The sequence below is a fragment of the Phyllobates terribilis genome, unplaced genomic scaffold, assembly GCF_046119375.1.
Source record: "Phyllobates terribilis strain yellow unplaced genomic scaffold, ASM4611937v1 Scaffold_5__5_contigs__length_657084704, whole genome shotgun sequence".
Taxonomy (NCBI): Eukaryota; Metazoa; Chordata; class Amphibia; order Anura; family Dendrobatidae; genus Phyllobates; species Phyllobates terribilis.
The window spans coordinates 82,727,708-82,750,503 of NW_027362765.1; the positions used below are offsets into that span (position 1 = coordinate 82,727,708).

General features: G+C 44.3%; 1 protein-coding gene across 11 annotated transcripts in view; it reads left to right on the forward strand.

The window, feature by feature from the left end:
- ARHGAP44 (Rho GTPase activating protein 44) overlaps positions 1-22,796 on the forward strand; it is a 134,398-nt gene that overhangs the window by 76,417 nt on the left and 35,185 nt on the right. For 9 of the 11 annotated variants that reach the window (XM_073682439.1, XM_073682446.1, XM_073682449.1 and 6 more), the window contains exons 5-12: positions 134-245; positions 715-791; positions 1,992-2,118; positions 8,619-8,687; positions 9,999-10,080; positions 10,969-11,096; positions 13,587-13,698; positions 14,058-14,139. In XM_073682439.1, coding sequence (XP_073538540.1) covers positions 134-245; positions 715-791; positions 1,992-2,118; positions 8,619-8,687; positions 9,999-10,080; positions 10,969-11,096; positions 13,587-13,698; positions 14,058-14,139 — 789 coding nt within the window. The remainder of the gene's footprint in view (positions 1-133; positions 246-714; positions 792-1,991; positions 2,119-8,618; positions 8,688-9,998; positions 10,081-10,968; positions 11,097-13,586; positions 13,699-14,057; positions 14,140-22,796) is intronic. The other 2 variants (XM_073682441.1, XM_073682444.1) reach the window with 1 other exon arrangement.

The window sequence follows — 22,796 nt, forward strand, 5'->3', positions numbered from 1 at the left end:
GGTTTCCACTCCAACCCTTATCCTGTCATCATCACCTAATCTTGCTCACACGGCGGCTGTACAACCCCTCACTTTATTCCGCCTAGGTGGCGCTGTTGTGATTGCTTTCTGCCTTTTTACTTGTTATTTCTAGGAAGATGCTGAAGTTGTGCGGGGAAGCCGAGGACAAACTAGCACAGGAGCTGATCCACTTCGAGCAGGAGGTGGAGAGGGACGTGGTGGAGCCGCTGTTTGTGCTCTCAGAGGTACAAAATTAGAAGGGGTCACAGCATTAAATCACCCCTTCCCCTTTTAGACACAGGTTTGATTCTGATTTTTACCAATCATAAAGCGATGGTGTATGCTAGTGATATACTGATGAGAATACCCATTTAAAGAGATTGTCTGCCTATTTTTTATTTTACCCGTATGTGCCCTGAACATAAGCCCATACTCGCCTCCTGATCCCCGGCCGCCCCTCCGTACTGCTGCCCAGTCCTCAACTGGTCTCCTCTCCCTTTATTCAGGAGTGGTTGGCACTGTCAATCCAAACGCCCCTTTAAAGGGGCACTCCAACAGTTGTGCTTGACTGATGCTGGGGTGTCTCCATCCCATCCATGGCTTCTAAGACACCTATAACTGTACATTGTTGATCCAGCAGATATCCCATAGTTAATGGCCGGAGGTTTATTTTAACTCTGTATTGCCTGTTTTGTTGATTCCTTTGTCTTCCAGGTGGAGATCCCCAATATCCAAAAACAGAGGAAACACTTAGCCAAACTAACGTTAGACATGGATTCGTCGAGAGCAAGGTAAATCAGTCTCACATTTCTCTCCTCATTTTTCATATAAACTTTTACAAATATTTTGCATTATAAATCTGGATCCGATCGCATGCTCCAGTCACAGCAAGAGCTGCATTCATAATTCTGCTCACTGCACTTTGGAATGTGAGACATTATAAGATGAATACAGCTACAATCTTATATGCAGAGTTAAATGGGGGTCCGACCTCTGAGAATAAAGGGGCTGCAGAAATGGTTTAGCCCAGTTTTTTTTCCTGCACAGTGGCGCCCAACTACTTACTGCGCAGGGCAGCTGCAGCACGCCTCCATTAAAGTGAAAGGGAAAACTTTAAAAGAAGAGGAAGTGCTGCTCTCTGGGCTCTTTATTCTCAGGATCGGGGGGTCTCCGTCTAAACATAAAGTGATGGTATATTCTAGTGATTGGCCATCACTTTATAAGATCAGAACACCCCTTTAAATAGACAACATTTATCATATAAATGTATAATTACTGGGGGTCTGACTGATGAGACCACCACGATCTCATGAATAATGTGTTCAAAGTCCCCTGTATGAATGGAGCAGTAATGAGCATGTGCGACCACCAGTGAATGGATCAATGGTCACACATGGTCAGTTTCTCTCCATTCACAAGCGATCACTGTTCTCGTGATCAGTGAGGTCCCAATAATCAGTTATCAATAGATGATCACTGGGATCGCTGATCGTTGACAGTGTTGTTTATGGGACAACCCCTTTAACGTCTAAAATGATTTCTCACTGCTGCCCCCTACTGGATACTCGACCAATGCAAGAGCCACAGGCAGTCTGTGGAAGTTATCACTTCTTAGATGGTGGTTAATGGCCCAGCAATAGGAGACTCTCTTGTCGAGATCTGGCCCATACCAGGATGGGGCCCTTGGGCAGATTGCCCATTATGGCCGACGTCCGTGTAATATGCGAGTAGCTCAGGACCTGAGTGAGTCATGAAATCTCCCAGAGGCATAATAAAACATTCAGACACTGTCGCGCTCTGCTGCCGGGATGAGTCACTTTGCTCAGAAAGAACGTGAGCGTTTCGGATAATGCAGGTAGGAGAATAATATCCAGACGCAATGGCTGAAAACAAAGCCCAGTAATTAGTGAGAGGAGGAGGAGGAATTGGGGCAACGCTCCCAGAGCCCCTCTTTATGCCATTATTGAAGTCATGTCCCTTGTCGTGTGCAGGTGGCAGCAATCTGCTAAGTCGTCCGGGATCTCCAGCAATCTGCAACCTTCTGGAGCCAAGGCTGATGCACTCAGGGAAGAGATGGAGGAGGCGGCAAACCGCGTGGAGATCTGTAGGGTGGGTGATGTATGTATAATCTGAAATGTGGCAAAAGCGCTCTCTCTCTCTTACCTCCCATACACATGCATGCTCGCCTGAGCGTACATGTGCTCGGTATAGGGGGGAAAGGAGTAAGCCTCTTCCAGAGACCTCTGACGGAGGCTTATCTTCCCTGAGAACAGAAGGATTGGGTATGATTCAAAATGTCCAATCCTGATTTTGTCGGGGTGGGGTCGGGCTGCCCCCATACACTTTAGGTGGTCACAGCGGGTTTGTGCATTGGACCCTGTAGTCCATATGCAACATGGAGCAAGGGTTCCCCATAACTTTTTAGGAGGTCCAAAATACCCCCAAAAATATATACACTGTGTTCCAAATTATTATGCAAATAATATTTTCTCAGATTTTCCCAAATTACCTATATGAATTGTAGTCATTGTAATTTTCCAGTCAAATAACTATTAGAGTACAATTGAAAGGTTTTTGTACAAACTGCCTATGATAACAGTATATTTTTTAAAAAATAAAAAACTCAAAACTGTACTCAAAATGCATGTTCCAAATTATTATGCACAGCAGAGTTTTCAACCTTTTCATTTTAATAAAGAACAAAAAAAATGGTCATTTTTGAAATTATAAGCATTAGCAGGTTATTACAAACTGAAATCAAACAGTTTTCAACTCAAAACTTTATTCTAGGTGATGTTACATTTGCACATAGGACCGCTTGTTCGAAAGGAGCTTCTGAACTCTCTCGTCCATTGAATTTGTCAGGTTTTGGATGGTTTCTGCTTCAATTGTTTAGCATGAGGACAGAATACCCTCCCAGAGCTGTTGCTTAGATGTGAACTGCCTCCCGCCATCATAGACACTCCTTTTGATGATGCTCCAGAGGTTCTCAATGGGGTTGAGGTCAGGGGAGCATGGGGGTCACACCATAAGTTTGTCCCCTTTTATGCCCATAGCAGCCAGAGATGCAGATGTGTTATGTGCAGCATGAGACGGTGCATTATCATGCATGACAATTATCTTGCTGCGGAATACACGGTTCTTCTTCTTGAACCATGGAAGAAAGTGCTATTTGAGAAACTGAACATACATTTTGGAGTTCATCTTTACCCCTTCAAGGATCCTAAAAGGGCCGACAATCTCTCTCCCCATGATTCCAGCCCAAAACATTACTCCACGTCCTCCTTGTTGGTGCCGTAGCCATGTTTGCATGGGGTGTCCATCAACCAGCCATCCTCCACTCCATCCATCTGGACCATCGAGCGTTGCACGGCACTCATCGGTGAACAAAACAGTTTTGAAGTCAGTCTTCATGTATTGTTTGGCCCACTGGAGCCGTTTCTGCTTGTGTGCAGTGGATAGAGGAGGTCGACAGGATGGCTTACGCACAGCTGCAAACCTCTGAAGGACCCTGCATCTTGTTGTTCGGGGGATGTTGGAGGCACCAGCAGCTTCAAAAACTTGTCTGCTGCTATGACAAGGCTTTTTTGCCGCTGCTCTTTTAACCTGACGTAATTGCCTGTAGGAAAGAGTCCTCAATTTTCCCTTATCAGCACGCACACGTGTGTACTGTGAATCAGCTACATACTTCTTGATTGTGCAATGATCAGGATGAAGTGTCTTGGCAATGTTGATTGTAGTCATGCCTTGACCTAAACACTCCACAATTTGTTGCTTCTCAGCAGCCGACACATCCTTTTTCTTTCCCATTTTGGCAGAAAATGTAGGCTGCTTAATAATGTGGGACAGCCTTCTTAAGTAGTCTTGCCTTTCATTGGACACACCTGCCAAACTAATTAGCACAAGTGTCTGCAATTGCTTACAGTGATATGAAGAGCCCTGACACACATCACCATCAATGAGTTTAACTGACAAACAAAAAGATTCTTACCTTATCACTCCTAAACACTTTTTGCATAATAATTTGGAACACAGTGTATACTTGCCCTGTATTGCCATATAAGTTAAAGTAGAGCACCAAAATCCAGCCTACTAAGTCTCCATTAATACCTGAGTATATTTAAGGTGCTTGTATAATAATAATAAACTTCCTGCTGAGCTTCTGCTTATACAGTGCAGTTAATCTGAACCAATAGAGGCTCAATGATACTTTACACTGCAGCTCTGATTAAACAGGAGCTGGATTTCAGAATACCACAAACCCTAATAGACATTATAGAATTGGCAATCTTTTTGATGTGCACTGATGGAGCAGAGCTACAGGGGAAAGTATGAGGACAGAGCTGCAATCAGAGCTTTAGATAAGGGCTTAAAGGGGACCTGTCACTCACGGTAAATACGTATATATATTTTTTGCCTGGTGTAAATGGCACTATTCTTCTGAATCAGGCGTTGTTTGTCTTTTGTTCCTACGACTCTCCATTCCCCAGATATAACCCCTTTGTTACCCTCGCGCCCGGACTGACTGGCGTGAGCGTGATTAGTGATCCCACTGTACAATCAACCGAGGAGTGCCTGGAGGGGCGTAACTAAGTATCAACCCGATCCGACCAAGGTCACACGGCGGCTAAGTCGACTCCGTGAACCAGGGAGGAACCGAGCAGAGGGACCAGGTGCTACTCCAGGTCAGACCCCGGTCACAGCTGTTGACCCACACCGGGGAATTCAGGAACAGGCAGGTTAAACTGGCATATTGACTGGTGGGTACTGGCAGGCACGGCTGGTATGCAGACAAGTGGATATTGACAGGCACAGCTGGCATGCAGACAGGTGGGCACTGGCAGGCACAGCTGGCATGCAGACAGGTGGGCACAGGGAGGCACAGCTGGCATGCAGACAGGCGGGTACTGGCAAGTAGGAACGTAGGCAGGATAGGGACCAGTACAGACTGGGATACAGGAACAGAGCCGCAGGTGCGGTAAATAAGCAAAGCAGAGCAAAACCTCAGATGCGGTGAACAAGCAAAGCAGAGCAAAACCTGCAGATGCGGTGAACAAGCAAAGCATAGCAAAACCGCAGATGCGGTGAACAAGCAAAGCAGAGGAAAACCCGCAGATGCGGTGAAAAAGCAAAGCAGAGCAAAACCCACAGATGCGGTGAACAAGCAAAGCAGAGCAAAACCGCAGATGCGGTGAACTAGCAAAGCAGAGCAAAACCCGCAGATGCGGTGAACAAGCAAAGCAGAGCAAAACCGCAGATGCGGTGAACAAGCAAAGCAGAGCAAAACCCGCAGATGCGGTGAACAAGCAAAGCAGAGCAAAACCGCAGATGCGGTGAACTAGCAAAGCAGAGCAAAACCCACAGATGCGGTGAACAAGCAAAGCAGAGCAAAACCGCAGGTGCGGTGAGCAAGCAGAGATGGTAAGATGGGAGATGGTAAGCCATGCAAGCACGCCGCCAGGGATGTTACAGTACCCCCCCCCTTACGCCCCCTCTTCTTCAAGCCAGCAAGGATTTCCTGCAGAGAATTTGGAGGCCGTTCCTTCTCTTCAAGAAGATTACCTCTTCTGTCCACTAGAGGGAACGAAACTGGTCTCACCATCTTGGTGACTAGGATGCTTCCTCCCATCGAGCCATCCTCAGCAACAGAGGAAGTGGGTGAAGTACCAGGAACAGGACACAGGAAAGTCTCTCTCCACTTGTTAATATCGGGTAGTACCCCAAAGGATTCACGCGAAAACTGGAGGTCCTCCACCAAGTTGGAGGGGTGCAGAGACTCGGGGTTAACCACCGCTTTGACGTACACTTTGCCAAGCTTACTGGATGAAGTGGGCGAAGTACCAGGTACAGGGTACAGAAAAGTCTCTCTCCATTTGTTATCAGGTAGCACTCCGGGGGATTCAGGAGACAACTAGAAGTCCTCCGTCTGGTTGGAGGGGTGCAGAGACTCGGGGGTAACCACCGCCTTGACGTACACTTTGCCAAGCTTACTGAATGAAGTGGGCGAAGTACGAGGTACAGGGTGCAGAAAAGTCTCTCTCCATTTGTTATCAGATAGCACCCCGGAGGATTCAGGAGGCAACTGGAGGTCCTCCGCCTGGTTGGAGGGGTGCAGAGACTTGGAGGTAGCCACCGCCTTGATGGACTTATTGCCAGATTTGTTAGAGATAGAGGATCCTTGATTAGGGACCAACTTCAGTCTGGCCTCCGAGATGACTCGTCTGCGAGGCGGGGCGGTGCCTAAAGCCAGATCATTGATACAATCGTCGACACTGTGTGGGGACATTGCCTCCGCTTCCCTTCCTTCGGAGACTTCAGCGCACAGCGAGTCAGCGACTAGCAGATCTGGTGAAGAAGAAGAAGACACTGCTGACTGTCCTGAAGATATGGGGACTGGACACCCCTTACACCTCAGCAGTCCCCCAGGAAACACCATGCAGGATCTCCAGACCTGAGCGGACACTAAATCTCTTGGCTCTGGACGACCTGTGGGTAAACCAGACAGCACCTGGAATGTGAACTTCTTCATGTGTAATGCTCCAATCTGGAGCTTAATTTGTACAGACATATTTTGACTGTTTCTGAGTAGGGCTCGTCCTTCTGCTGACAATGCCCAAACCGGCTTCTGAAGTTGTCGGACGGGAATCAAACACCGACTCTTCAAGGCTTTAAGCCCGAAACTTCTGGTTAATCCGAGGCTTTCACTTGCCACGGAGACAGTTATGGTCATCAGTGGAGAGGAAACACTAACGCCAAGGGCAGCCTCTCCTACAGGCCTAATGTCTTGTGATTCTCCAACCTTCGCTGGACAAAGACCGTCAGGGGGTCCCAAACAACAGCAGCGGGACCGCAATCCGATTTTGTGACTGAGTTCTGGCTTCTGCTTTGCCTGACGAACATAGTCATCCTTCATGGATTCTGTGCGGAAAGCTGCCTCTACTGGCTGGGGAGCAGGAGGTCTTTGGGAGGACAGAACCTGGCGTGACGGTTTACCTCTACGCCTTGCACGTCTGGACTGCCTCTTGTAGGCAGGATAGGGACCAGTACAGACTGGGATACAGGAACAGAGCTGCAGGTGCGGTAAACAAGCAAAGCAGAGCAAAACCGCAGATGCGGTGAACAAGCAAAGCAGAGCAAAACCCGCAGATGCGGTGAACAAGCAAAGCAGAGCAAAACCGCAGATGCGGTGAACAAGCAAAGCAGAGCAAAACCGCAGATGCGGTGAACAAGCAAAGCAGAGCAAAACTCGCAGATGCGGTGAACAAGCAAAGCAGAGCAAAACCGCAGATGCGGTGAACAAGCAAAGCAGAGCAAAACCGCAGATGCGGTGAACAAGCAAAGCAGAGCAAAACCCGCAGATGCGGTGAACAAGCAAAGCAGAGCAAAACCCGCAGATGCGGAGAACAAGCAAAGCAGAGCAAAACCGCAGATGCGGTGAACTAGCAAAGCAGAGCAAAACCCGCAGATGCGGTGAACAAGCAAAGCAGAGCAAAACCCGCAGATGCAGTAGACAGGACAGGGCTCTGTTCACAAGGAACAGACTGGAAAACACAAGAAGATAGCTGGAACACAGGAGTTAGATACAGAGGGAGGGAAACAGAACGAGCAGAACCAGATACACACAAGGTACTTACAATGAAGTAGCGAGTGGACACAAAATTCACAAACAGAAGTACAGAGACAACGAGTTGAAGTTAGGTGCAGGTTCAGATACTGCAGGAAAGAGGGAAGACACAGACATAGAGACAAACAAGTAACGGACTAGGACACTGTTCAGACAGGATCTGAACCAGGAACAAGATACAGGAACGAGCCTGGGAACTCAGCCCCCAGGGTGGCAGAAACTGACTAGAAGTCACAGGTACAGGTAAAGGCCCTGGGTACTCAGCCCCCAGGGTGGCGGACAGACTAGAGTCAGGACAGGACCTGGCAACTCACAGTTGCACAGAACAGACTGTAAGAAAGTGTTGCTCAGGCACCTCCTACTGGATGGAGAGGGTTTAAGTATCCAGTGACTCACAGCAATAATCTGGGGACGCATTAGGCTGTGCACACTGTAGCTTTAAGAACTAGAAAGCAACAGCGCCGACGCCCTAAGCCAGCAGACAAGAGATATACAAACAGCAGGTACTGGAGCAAAAGTGTGCAGCCTGGCCTGATAGGTAAGATTGCGGTCTTGCATGGTGGGAGATGGTAAGCCATGCAAGCATGCCGCCAGGGATGTTACACCCTTCTTCTCTGCATATAAATCTAGCCTTGTTAGTTAAGGGGGTGTGGTCTTCAACTCTTCTCTGTGGGCGTCTCCACAGAAAGCCACACCTATTTAGCTAAGAAGGCTAGATTTACAGAGAATACACGCAGGGAAGAGGCGGCCATATCTCAGCAATGGAGAAGTGCAGGAACAAAAGAAAAACATTGCCGGATTCAGGAGAAAAGCAGCATTTACAATAGGTAAATAAAATACAAATCTATGACGAGTAATCTGTCCCCTTTAAATGTCATTTTTTTATCATTTAACTGAAATGCCACTTTATCGCAACATCTTACACATACATTTCCCAACTATATTTCAGGAGCCTCCAATACGTGTAGTAAGTGAATGGCTTTTTTTCCCTTAGGATCAGCTTTCGGCAGATATGTACAGCTTTGTGGCCAAAGAAATAGACTATGCAAACTACTTTCAGACGGTAAGCTGATGCCATAATGACTGAACACGTCAGTGTATGTCTAAGATTACAGACAAATGCATTAGAGTATCCATGTTCTGTACAGCATGATCCCACTGTTTTGAAGTTTTTACTATAGGTGGCGCTAGTGAGACAGTTTTCTTCTTCCTGGAGGAGAGCCACTGAGTTGTAAACTTTCATTTAATTTTGGATTTCCTACAACTCTTAATTGTTCCCCTCTGGTTTAATCATCAGAATGGAAATGTGTCCTTGCTTTCTAGTATATTTCACGGTTTTCAAATTATTTGCTTGCTGTCAGTGAATGGGAATATCTCAACCTGTTCAGACCTAATACCTTTTCACTGGATGCCAGTTTTTACAAATGTTTAGATTATGAGAAGTGTTAGGTCTGTAGGAATTGAGCCTGGAGATTTAAAGACAAATGTTTCCATTCACTATAGTAACAGCCTAGTAAATGGCAGGAGATTGATGAGATGAGCGGCCATGTTTCCTGGGTTGCAAACATAAACTTAACGGATGTTATACACTGGGGGTGAGGGGCCAAATATTATTCACTGGGAGCGAAATCCATGTGTTATACATCGGGGGGTGAGTGGCCGAATGTTATACACTGGGGGCAATGGGGCCGGATGTTATACATCGGAGGGAGAGGGGCTGGATGTTATACACCGGGAGAAGACGAGGGGCCAGGGAGTGTGGGGATGGAGGTTATTCACCGGGGGAATAGGGTCCGAATGTTACACACTGGGGTCAATGGGACCGGATGTTATACACTGGGGGGTACGAGGGGTCGGATGCTGTACACCAAGGGATGAGGGACCGGGTGTTATACACTGGGGGCAATGGGGCCTGATGTTATACACGGGGACAAATGGGGCCAGATGTTTTACATGAGGGGCAAATGGGGCCGGATGTTTTACACGGGGGGCAATGGAGCAGGATGTCTTACATTTGGGGAAATGAGGCCAGATGTTATACACTGGGGGCAAGGGGCCGATGTTAGACATTGGGGGGTGAGGAGCTTGATGTTATACTCCTGGGGTGACAAGGGGCCGGATGGTATACACTGGGGGGTGCGAGGGGCCAGAGGTTATTCACCGGGGAATGAGGGGCCGGATGGTATGTACCCGGGGGAGGGACTGGGTGGTATATAATGGGAGTAAATAAAAAAACTATATAATTCAGTGATTGAGATGTGTGTCCAATACTTTTCTCCCTATTGTGCACCCTCTATATAAATGCTGCCGTTCTGTAAATATATAGAACATTTTATACATATGGATAATATATAGAACATTATATTTCCCACAGCTAATAGAAGTACAGGCAGAATACCACAGGAAGTCTCTTGCTTTACTGCAAGCCGTGCTGCCGCAGATCAAGGCTCAGCAGGGTGAGTGCTAGAGGCGGATTACATCTCCGTCCCTTGCGTTTGCCATACGTGCACTGCAGACGGCGAAGACGTTGGAGCTAAACGGCGACTTTGGTCACGACACGCACCGTACTGCTGCCACGTCACCGCATAATGTAAACGCATGTGGTCACATTGCAAGAACAGATGCTGCGACCGCGACACAAAACCCCTAACCTGCTGGATTTTCTGGATTTGTGACAATTTGCGTTTCTCAGCCCCCACCTATATGTACAATTTGAACCATAAACATTTTGATCATTTGCCTTAGAACTGAGCATCATTTTCAATATCTCTGCTTGCTGTCAGTGAATGTGAACACTTGTGTAAATTTAGAAGGTAAAAACTGTTCTTATCAGGCTGAAATCACACATGCAGTTTTTTTTTAAGCCAAAGGGAAAAAAAGCTGAAATGTATAAAGACAAGACAGATCTGTTCCCTGTCTTTTGCACGTAATAACCCCGAAACTGCAGATCTTGTTACAAGACCAAGAAACCCATCAAGTCAAATCAGTGGCAAGTTTATATTCAGTGACATCCTACAGAGATCTTGAAGTTGGTAACACAAGCATTACTTAGTTCTTGGATTTTTAATTTTTACTTTTTTCAAAAGAAAAATGGATACAGATTACAGAGGAATGTATAAGACTAGGGATACATTATGAAATTCGTGCAGGTTTTCCACGCGGATTTACATGCAGAGAATCTGCAGCTTTCCACCATACAGCCTTATTAAACAATATATATATTGCTACTTAGTAAAGATCTGAAAAATTAGTCTAACCCCGAGTTTTACCCCGTGGGTAATATTAATTGTGTCATTTTTGGAATTTTTGCTCTCTCAGTACCCGGGTCTTTCTTTTTTTTCCAGAGGCGTGGATTGAAAAGCCATCATTCGGAAAGCCGTTAGATGAACATTTGACAGTCAGCGGCCGGGAGATTGCCTTCCCTATCGAGGCTTGTGTCACTATGCTACTGGAGTGTGGCATGCAGGAGGAGGTAGGTCGGGAAATAGTATGTGCGCCTGTTTACAATAAAGTACACTCCCACTGCTGTTATTCTCCTCCGGTATGGGACTGATTGCACGCAGATCTGTAGCTCCAAGGTCAAAGCCATTCTGCATATAGCCCCTGTTACCAATGTAACCTTAATAGAACCCACAGCTATCTGCATCACATAGGTGGGCTATAATATATTTGCACAATTTAAAGGGGGCCTGTCACTTGCCATAAATATGTAATTTTTTTACCTGGTGTAAATGCCACCATTCTCCTGAATCCGGCGTTGTTGTTTTTTTCTTCCTGCGCCTCTGTGTTTCTGAGATATGTCCTCTTCTTTCCTGTATTTATATTTAGTCTTTTTAACTAAGTGGGCGTGGTTCCTCGCTCTTCTCTGTGGGCGTGTTCTTGAGGACCACACCCAGTTAGCTTCCAAAAGTAGATTTATATACAGAGAAAAGAGGGCCATATCTCGGGAACAGAAAGGCGCAGGAACAAAAGAAAAACAGCGCCAGATTCAGGAGTAGTACGGTTTTTACACCTGGTAAAAAAAATTATTGAAATTGGCAAGTCCACTTTAAAGAGGTATTCCCATCTTGTACATTTATGTAGAGATCTTATGCAGGATATGCCAGATTTGTCTCTGGGACGCGCACCTCAATGAAGAAACGGGACCACCGTTTGTTAATGGAGAGTTGGCAGCTCATGCTCGGCTGTTTTCAAAATTTCCCATAGAAGTGAATAGAGAGGAGAGGTGCATGCTCAGCCAATTTTCCTTTCCTATCAGCACGAAATGAGGCCCGTTCACATGATAGCTGGGGGTCCCACCTAGGTGGGGAGCCTCACTTATCAGACATTTATAGGATATTCTGCGGGAATGCCCCTTTAACGTTCAGAGCAAGGCCAAATTCAGACATCCGAGTAAAGACCATGATGTCCAGACCGGCCTATGAAGCTGGTCAGTCCGATTTCGGATTCTGAATTCGGCCACACACTAGAAATACTTTACAAGTCTGGAATTAAATCGTGTCCTCTACTCCAATCACATCTAAAGCTGCATTCAGATTTCTGCTCCTTTCTCTTTGCTGAATTGTACAGAACATGCAGGGCCCTGGGGTAGGTTCAGAGTTCCAGCTCTACCTGGGGCTACCGTGGGTGTCAGAGGAAGGCGGAGAAGTGCCGTTGTCAGCCTCCGTGTCTTGTCACACGCCCGAGGGCGCCCTCTCGCTCCCGGAGCTTCACAGTTTATACAACATATTTCCAAGTTAATTTAAGGTCAGAGGAAAAGGGAGAGGACAGGAACAGGGATGCTTTGAAATCCAGCAGCTGGGACTCATTTCCACTTCCCGTGGGGTAGCAGCATTCCTAGCAGAGACTGTGGTGGCTAATGTGCACTGCAACCAGAATTACTTAAAGGGGAAGTGCCCATAGAAAATTCATTTTCACTGACTCCAGTGCTAAGTTTTGATTTTGCACACGGTTTTCTGCAAAAAAAAAACTTTTGCAAAGAATTTTTGCACTTTAAAAAAATAATAGAGGTGGAGCATATCTTCAGGGGTGGGGCCAACAACAGACCAACAGATTTATTATGATTTATTCCAGAAAGTGTTGTAAATAATGGCAGAATTCTACCCCAGATTTCAGATTGTGCCCCAAGTTGAAATTGTTGAAGTCGTTTTTAAGACGAGGGTGATTGTACCATTCATCTGTAACTCCTCATGAATACATTTACAACTGGGTGTGGCCACATAGGGGCGTGTCCATGCACACATTTTTTTTTTTTGCCTAAATGCATGGATTTGGGGGTTGAAAATCATTTTTGCAACTGGGTTTTGTTTAAAATTTTGCATCATTTGTTTTGTATAGTCTCCATGTTGCACTGCCTATTGCTGGCTGCAGAATGAGCTAACTAAGAATCCATCAGTGAGCTCGTTCTGACTAACAGGGGAGTTTATAACTGCGTATCTGTCTTTTTCTGAGCTCCTCTAAGCTGATCTATGACCACAAAACACATCAAAGTTGAATGCGCAGACAAACAGAGAGCTTGTAAAAGAAAAATAGTGCAACATTTTTAATGAAACCCCATTACAAAAATGATTTTTATCCCCAAATACATGCATTTATGTAAGAATATGTCCTCAAAAGGTGGACATCCCATTTAAGGCCATCCATAAACATTAGATAAAAATTAGATGAACCTGCCCATTTCAGCGGGACCGGCGACCATCTGATGTGTGTGGGGACCTCACAACTCTCCTAACATTGGCCCACAACTCCTTTCATCCTACTGCATCTACATGGAGTGGAAACTACTTTTGCCCAAAATACAGCGGTTGTCAACCAGCTTCCATAAGCATCAAACTGGCAAATCTGCCAAGATGTAACACCATATCACTACATACCCAACCATTAGGATCCTGGAGGACCATACAGAACGGTCGGAGCTGTGCCGGACACCATAATATTTTTATTTCCCTCTCTTGTCCTCCAGGGTTTGTTCCGAGTCGCTCCCTCGGCCTCCAAGTTGAAGAAATTGAAAGCTGCTCTGGACTGCTGCGTTGTGGACGTAGCCGAATACTCCGCTGATCCCCACGCCATTGCAGGTCAGTTGTCGCACCACCAGGTGGCGCAGTGATTGGCACAAGGCTACCACTAAAATCAACGGGCACCAAGGTGGGGTCCAAATATAGAATCGCCCCGGATTTGGGGTGCACTGCAGGTTACAATGCACTACATGTGAATGTGGTTATTAAAAAAAGCCGACAGATTAGCGCCATTTGAATAGTGCTGATCCTCGTGGCACATGATACTCCACATCCACGACAGAAAGTCCAGTGTGGTGGCCCCTCTAACAGCTAAACATGCCCTGATTGTGGTCTAAACCAAAGCTTCATTAACCAATCCAACATACGTGTCAGGGAAGATATCATCACCATTGCTGACATTGTACCATTTGTTTCAGGGGCATTGAAGTCTTATCTCCGGGAGCTTCCTGAGCCTCTCATGACCTTTGAGCTTTATGAGGAATGGATCCAAGCCTCCAAGTGAGTTTATTGTCTGTTTATTTTTTCATAAACCATTTATCTACTTGACAATATATAACTTTCTAAATACATCCACCACACATTACATTACTTATCCGAAATTATACTCCAGAGGTGCTGGTGCAGTCACTGTCTACATTACATTACATTACATTACTTATCCTGTACTGATACAGAGGTATATCCTGTATTATACTACAGAGCTGCACTCACTATTCTGCTGGTGGAGTCACTGTGTACATACATTACATTACTTAACCTGTACTGATCCTGAGTTACATCCAGTATTATACTCCAGAGCTGTACTCACTATTCTGCTGGTGCAGTCACTGTGTACATACATTATATTACTTATCCTGTACTGATCCTGAGTTACATCCTGTATTATACTCCAGAGCTGCACTCACTATTCTGCTGGTGCAGTCACTGTGTACATACATTACATTACGTATAATGTACTGATCCTGAGTTACATCCTGTATTATACTCCAGAGCTGCACTCACTATTCTGTTGGTGCAGTCACTGTGTACATACATTACATTACTTATCCTGTACTGATCCTGAGTTACATCCTGTATTATACTCCAGAGCTGCACTCACTATTCTGCTGGTGCAGTCACTGTGTACATACATTACATTACTTATCCTGTACTGATCCTGAGTTACATCCTGTATTATACTCCAGAGCAGCACTCACTATTCTGCTGGTGCAGTCACTGTGTACATACATTACATTACTTATCCTGTACTGATCCTGAGTTACATCCTGTATTATACTCCAGAGCTGCACTCACTATTCTGCTGGTGCAGTCACTGTGTACATACATTACATTACTTATCCTGTACTGATCCTGAGTTACATCCTTTATTATACTACAGAGCAGCACTCACTATTCTGCTGGTGCAGTCACTGTGTACATACATTACATTACTTATCCTGTACTGATCCTGAGTTACATCCTGTATTATACTCCAGAGCTGCACTCACTATTCTGCTGGTGCAGTCACTGTGTACATACATTACATTACTTATCCTGTACTGATCCTGAGTTACATCCTGTATTATACTCCAGAGCAGCACTCACTATTCTGCTGGTGCAGTCACTGTGTACATACATTACATTACTTATCCTGTACTGATCCTGAGTTACATCCAGTATTATACTCCAGAGCTGTACTCACTATTCTGCTGGTGCAGTCACTGCGTACATACATTATATTACTTATCCTTTACTGATCCTGAGTTACATCCTGTATTATACTCCAGAGCTGCACTCACTATTCTGCTGGTGCAGTCACTGTGTACATACATTACATTACGTATAATGTACTGATCCTGAGTTACATCCTGTATTATACTACAGAGCTGCACTCACTATTCTGCTGGTGCAGTCACTGTGTACATACATTACATTACTTAACCTGTACTGATCCTGAGTTACATCCTGTATTATACCCCAGAGCTGCACTCACTATTCTGCTGGTGCAGTCACTGTGTACATACATTATATTACTTATCCTGTACTGATCCTGAGTTATATAGTGTATTATACTCCAGAGCTGCACTCACTATTCTGCTTGTGCAGTCACTGTGTACATACATTACATTACTTATCCTGTACTGATCCTGAGTTACATCCTGTATTATACTCCAGAGCTGCACTCACTATTCTGCTGGTGGAGTCACTGTGTACATACATTACATTACTGATCCTGTACTGATCCTGAGTTACATCCTGTATTATACTCCAGAGCTGCACTCACTATTCTGCTGGTACAGTCACTATGTACATGCATTACATTACTTATCCTGTACTGATCCTGAGTTACATCCTGTATTATACTCCAGAGCTGCACTCACTATTCTGCTGGTGCAGTCAGTGTGTACATACATTACATTACTTATCCTGTACTGATCCTGAGTTACATCCTGTATTATACTCCAGAGCTGCACTCACTATTCTGCTGGTGTAGTCACTGTGTACATACATTACATTACTTATCCTGTACTGATCCGGAGTTGCATCCTGTATTATACCCCAGAACTGCACTCACTATTCTGCTGGTGCAGTCACTGTGTACATACATTACATTACTTATCCTGTACTGATCCTGAGTTACATCCTGTATTATACTCCAGAGCTGCACTCACTATTCTGCTGGTGCAGTCACTGTGTACATACATTACATTACTTATCCTGTACTGATCCTGAGTTACATCCTGTATTATACTCCAGAGCTGCACTCACTATTCTGCTGGTGTAGTCACTGTGTACATACATTACATTACTTATCCTGTACTGATCCGGAGTTGCATCCTGTATTATACCCCAGAACTGCACTCACTATTCTGCTGGTGCAGTCACTGTGTACATTACATTACTTATCCTGTACTGATCCTGAGTTACATCCTGTATTATACTCCAGAGCTGCACTCACTATTCTACAGGTGCAGTCTCTGTGTACATACATTACATTACTGATCCTGAGTTACATCCTGTATTATACCCCAGAGCTGCACTCACTATTCTGCTGGTGCAGTCACTGTGTACATACATTACATTACTTATCCTGTACTGATCCTGAGTTACATCCTGTATTATACTCCAGAGCTGCACTCACTATTCTGCTGGTGCAGTCACTGTGTACATACATTACATTACTTATCCTGTACTGATCCTGAGTTACATCCTGTATTATACTCCAGAGCAGCACTCACTATTCTGCTGGTGCAGTCACTGTGTACATACATTACATTACTTATCCTGTACTGATCATGAGTTACATCCTGTATTATACTCCAGAGCTGCACTCACTATTCTGCTGGTGCAGTCATTGTGTACATACATTACATTACTTAACCTGTACTGATCCTGAGTTACATCCAGTATTATACTCCAGAGCTGTACTCACTATTCTGCTGGTGCAGTCACTGTGTACATACATTATCTTACTTATCCTGTACTGATCCTGAGTTACATCCTGTATTTTACTCCAGAGCTGCACTCACTATTCTGCTGGTGCAGTCACTGTGTACATACATTACATTACTTATCCTGTACTGATCCTGAGTTACATCCTGTATTATACTACAGAGCTGCACTCACTATTCTGCTGGTGCAGTCACTGTGTACATACATTACATTACTTAACCTGTACTGATCCTGAGTTACATCCTGTATTATACCCCAGAGTTGCACTCACTATTCTGCTGGTGGAGTCACTGTGTACATACATTACATTACTTATCCTGTACTGATCCTGAGTTACATCCTGTATTATACTACAGAGCTGCACTCACTATTCTGCTGGTGCAGTCACTGTGTACATACATTACATTACTTAACCTGTACTGATCCTGAGTTACATCCTGTATTATACCCCAGAGCTGCACTCACTATTCTGCTGGTGCAGTCACTGTGTACATACATTATATTACTTATCCTGTACTGATCCTGAGTTATATCCTGTATTATACTCCAGAGCTGCACTCACTATTGTGCTTGTGCAGTCACTGTGTACATACATTACATTACTTATCCTGTACTGATCCTGAGTTAAATCCTGTATTGTACTCCAGAGCTGCACTCACTATTCTGCTGGTGGAGTCACTGTGTACATACATTACATTACTGATCCATGAACTGATCCTGAGTTACATCCTGTATTATACTCCAGAGCTGCACTCACTATTCTGCTGGTGGAGTCACTGTGTACATACATTACATTACTTATCCTGTACTGATCCTGAGTTACAGCCTGTATTATACTCCAGAGCTGCACTCACTGTTCTGCTGGTGCAGTCACTGTGTACATACATTACATTACTTATCCTGTACTGATCCTGAGTTACATCCTGTATTATACCCCAGAGCGGCACTCATTATTCTGCTGGTGGCAGTCACTGTGTGCATACATTACATTACTTATCCTGTACTAATCCTGAGTTACATCCTGTATTATACTACAGAGCTGCACTCACTATTCTGCTGGTGGAGTCACTGTGTACATACATTACATTACTTATCCTGTTCTGATCCTGAGTTACACCATGTATTATACTCCAGAGCAGCACTCACTATTCTGCTCGTGCAGTCACTGTGTACATACATTACATTACTTATCCTGTACTGATCCTGAGTTACATCCTGTATTATACCCCAGAGCTGCACTCATTATTCTGCTGGTGGCAGTCACTGTGTACATACATTACATTACTTATCCTGTAGTGATCCTGAGTTACATCCTGTATTATACTCCAGAGCTGTACTCACTATTCTGCTGGTGCAGTCACTGTGTACATACATTACATTACTTATCCTGTACTGATCCTGAGTTACATCCTGTATTATACTCCAGAGCTGCACTCACTATTCTGCTGGTGCAGTCACTGTGTACATACATTACATTACTTATCCTGTACTGATCCTGAGTTACATCCTGTATTATACCCCAGAGCTGCACTCACTATTCTGCTGGTGCAGTCACTATGTACATACATTACATTACTTATCCTGTACTGATCCTGAGTTACATCCTGTATTATACTCCAGATCTGCACTCACTATTCTGCTGGTGCAGTCACTGTGTACATGCATTACTTATCCTGTACTGATCCTGAGTTACACCCTGTATTACACTCCAGAGCTGCACTCACTATTCTGCTGGTGCGGTCACTGTGTACATACGTTACATTACTTATCCTGTACTGATCCTGAGTTACATCCTGTATTATACTCCAGATCTGCACTCACTATTCTGCTGGTGCAGTCACTGTGTACATGCATTACTTATCCTGTACTGATCCTGAGTTACATCCTATATTATACTTCAGAGCTGCACTCACTATTCTGCTGGTGCAGTCACTGTGTACATACATTACTTATCCTGTACTGATCCTGAGTTACATCCTGTATTATACTTCAGAGCTGCACTCACTATTCTGCTGGTGCAGTCACTGTGTACATACATTACATTACTTATCCTGTACTGATCCTGAGTTACATCCTGTATTATACTCCAGAGCTGCACTCACTATTCTGCTGGTGCAGTCACTGTATACATACATTACATTACTTATCCTGTAGTGATCCTGAGTTACATCCTGTACTATACTCCAGAGCTGCACTCACTATTCTGCTGGTGCAGTCACTGTGTACATACATTACTTATCCTGTACTGATCCTGAGTTACATCCTGTATTATACTCCAGAGCTGCACTCACTATTCTGCTGGTGCAGTCACTGTGTACATACATTACATTACTTATCCTGTAGTGATCCTGAGTTACATCCTGTATTATACTCCAGAGCTGCACTCACTATTCTGCTGGTGCAGTCACTGTGTACATACATTACATTACTTATCCTGTACTGATCCTGAGTTATATCCTGTATTATACTCCAGAGCTGCACTCACTATTCTGCTGGTGCAGTCACTGTGTACATACATTACATTACTTATCCTGCACTGATCCTGAGTTACATCCTGTATTATACTTCAGAGCTGCACTCACTATTCTGCTGGTGCAGTCACTGTGTACATACATTACATTACTTATCCTGTACTGATCCTGAGTTACATCCTGTATTATACTCCAGAGCTGCACTCACTATTCTGCTGGTGCAGTCACTGTGTACATACATTACATTACTTATCCTGCACTGATCCTGAGTTACATCCTGTTTTATACTCCAGAGCTGCACTCACTATTCTGCTGGTGTAGTCACTGTGTACATACATTACATTACTTATCCTGTACTGATCCGGAGTTACATCCTGTATTATACCCCAGAACTGCACTCACTATTCTGCTGGTGCAGTCACTGTGTACATTACATTACTTATCCTGTACTGATCCTGAGTTACATCCTGTATTATACTCCAGAGCTGCACTCACTATTCTACAGGTGCATTCTCTGTGTACATACATTACATTACTGATCCTGAGTTACATCCTGTATTATACTCCAGAGCTGCACTCACTATTCTGCTGGTGCAGTCACTGTGTACATACATTACATTACTTATCCTGTACTGATCCTGAGTTACATCCTGTATTATACTCCAGAACTGTACTCACTATTCTGCTGGTGCAGTCACTGTGTACATACATTACATTACTTATCCTGTACTGATCCTGAGTTACATCCTGTATTATACTCCAGAGCTGCACTCACTATTCTGCTGGTGCAGTCACTGTGTACATACATTACATTACTTATCCTGTACTGATCCTGAGTTACATCCTGTATTATACTCCAGAGCAGCACTCACTATTCTGCTGGTGCAGTCACTGTGTACATACATTACATTACTTATCCTGTACTGATCCTGAGTTACATCCTGTATTATACTCCAGAGCTGCACTCACTATTCTGCTGGTGCAGTCATTGTGTACATACATTACATTACTTAACCTGTACTGATCCTGAGTTACATCCAGTATTATACTCCAGAGCTGTACTCACTATTCTGCTGGTGCAGTCACTGTGTACATACATTATATTACTTATCCTGTACTGATCCTGAGTTACATCCTGTATTTTACTCCAGAGCTGCACTCACTATTCTGCTGGTGCAGTCACTGTGTACATACATTACATTACTTATCCTGTACTGATCCTGAGTTACATCCTGTATTATACTACAGAGCTGCACTCACTTTTCTGCTGGTGCAGTCACTGTGTACATACATTACATTACTTAACCTGTACTGATCCTGAGTTACATCCTGTATTATACCCCAGAGCTGCACTCACTATTCTGCTGGTGGAGTCACTGTGTACATACATTACATTACTTATCCTGTACTGATCCTGAGTTACATCCTGTATTATACTACAGAGCTGCACTCACTATTCTGCTGGTGCAGTCACTGTGTACATACATTACATTACTTAACCTGTACTGATCCTGAGTTACATCCTGTATTATACCCCAGAGCTGCACTCACTATTCTGCTGGTGCAGTCACTGTGTACATACATTATATTACTTATCCTGTACTGATCCTGAGTTATATCCTGTATTATACTCCAGAGCTGCACTCACTATTGTGCTTGTGCAGTCACTGTGTACATACATTACATTACTTATCCTGTACTGATCCTGAGTTAAATCCTGTATTGTACTCCAGAGCTGCACTCACTATTCTGCTGGTGGAGTCACTGTGTACATACATTACATTACTTATCCTGTACTGATCCTGAGTTACCTCCAGTATTATACCCCAGAGCGGCACTCACTATTCTGCTGGTGGAGTCACTGTGTACATACATTACATTACTTATCCTGTACTGATCCTGAGTTACAGCCTGTATTATACTCCAGAGCTGCACTCACTGTTCTGCTGGTGCAGTCACTGTGTACATACATTACATTACTTATCCTGTACTGATCCTGAGTTACATCCTGTATTATACCCCAGAGCGGCACTCATTATTCTGCTGGTGGCAGTCACTGTGTGCATACATTACATTACTTATCCTGTACTAATCCTGAGTTACATCCTGTATTATACTACAGAGCTGCACTCACTATTCTGCTGGTGGAGTCACTGTGTACATACATTACATTACTTATCCTGTTCTGATCCTGAGTTACACCATGTATTATACTCCAGAGCAGCACTCACTATTCTGCTCGTGCAGTCACTGTGTACATACATTACATTACTTTTCCTGTACTGATCCTGAGTTACATCCTGTATTATACCCCAGAGCTGCACTCATTATTCTGCTGGTGGCAGTCACTGTGTACATACATTACATTACTTATCCTGTAGTGATCCTGAGTTACATCCTGTATTATACTCCAGAGCTGTACTCACTATTCTGCTGGTGCAGTCACTGTGTACATACATTACATTACTTATCCTGTACTGATCCTGAGTTACATCCTGTATTATACTCCAGATCTGCACTCACTATTCTGCTGGTGCAGTCACTGTGTACATACATTACATTACTTATCCTGTACTGATCCTGAGTTACATCCTGTATTATACCCCAGAGCTGCACTCACTATTCTGCTGGTGCAGTCACTATGTACATACATTACATTACTTATCCTGTACTGATCCTGAGTTACATCCTGTATTATACTCCAGATCTGCACTCACTATTCTGCTGGTGCAGTCACTGTGTACATGCATTACTTATCCTGTACTGATCCTGAGTTACACCCTGTATTACACTCCAGAGCTGCACTCACTATTCTGCTGGTGCGGTCACTGTGTACATACGTTACATTACTTATCCTGTACTGATCCTGAGTTACATCCTGTATTATACTCCAGATCTGCACTCACTATTCTGCTGGTGCAGTCACTGTGTACATTTATTACTTATCCTGTACTGATCCTGAGTTACATCCTATATTATACTTCAGAGCTGCACTCACTATTCTGCTGGTGCAGTCACTGTGTACATACATTACTTATCCTGTACTGATCCTGAGTTACATCCTGTATTATACTTCAGAGCTGCACTCACTATTCTGCTGGTGCAGTCACTGTGTACATACATTACATTACTTATCCTGTACTGATCCTGAGTTACATCCTGTATTATACTCCAGAGCTGCACTCACTATTCTGCTGGTGCAGTCACTGTATACATACATTACATTACTTATCCTGTAGTGATCCTGAGTTA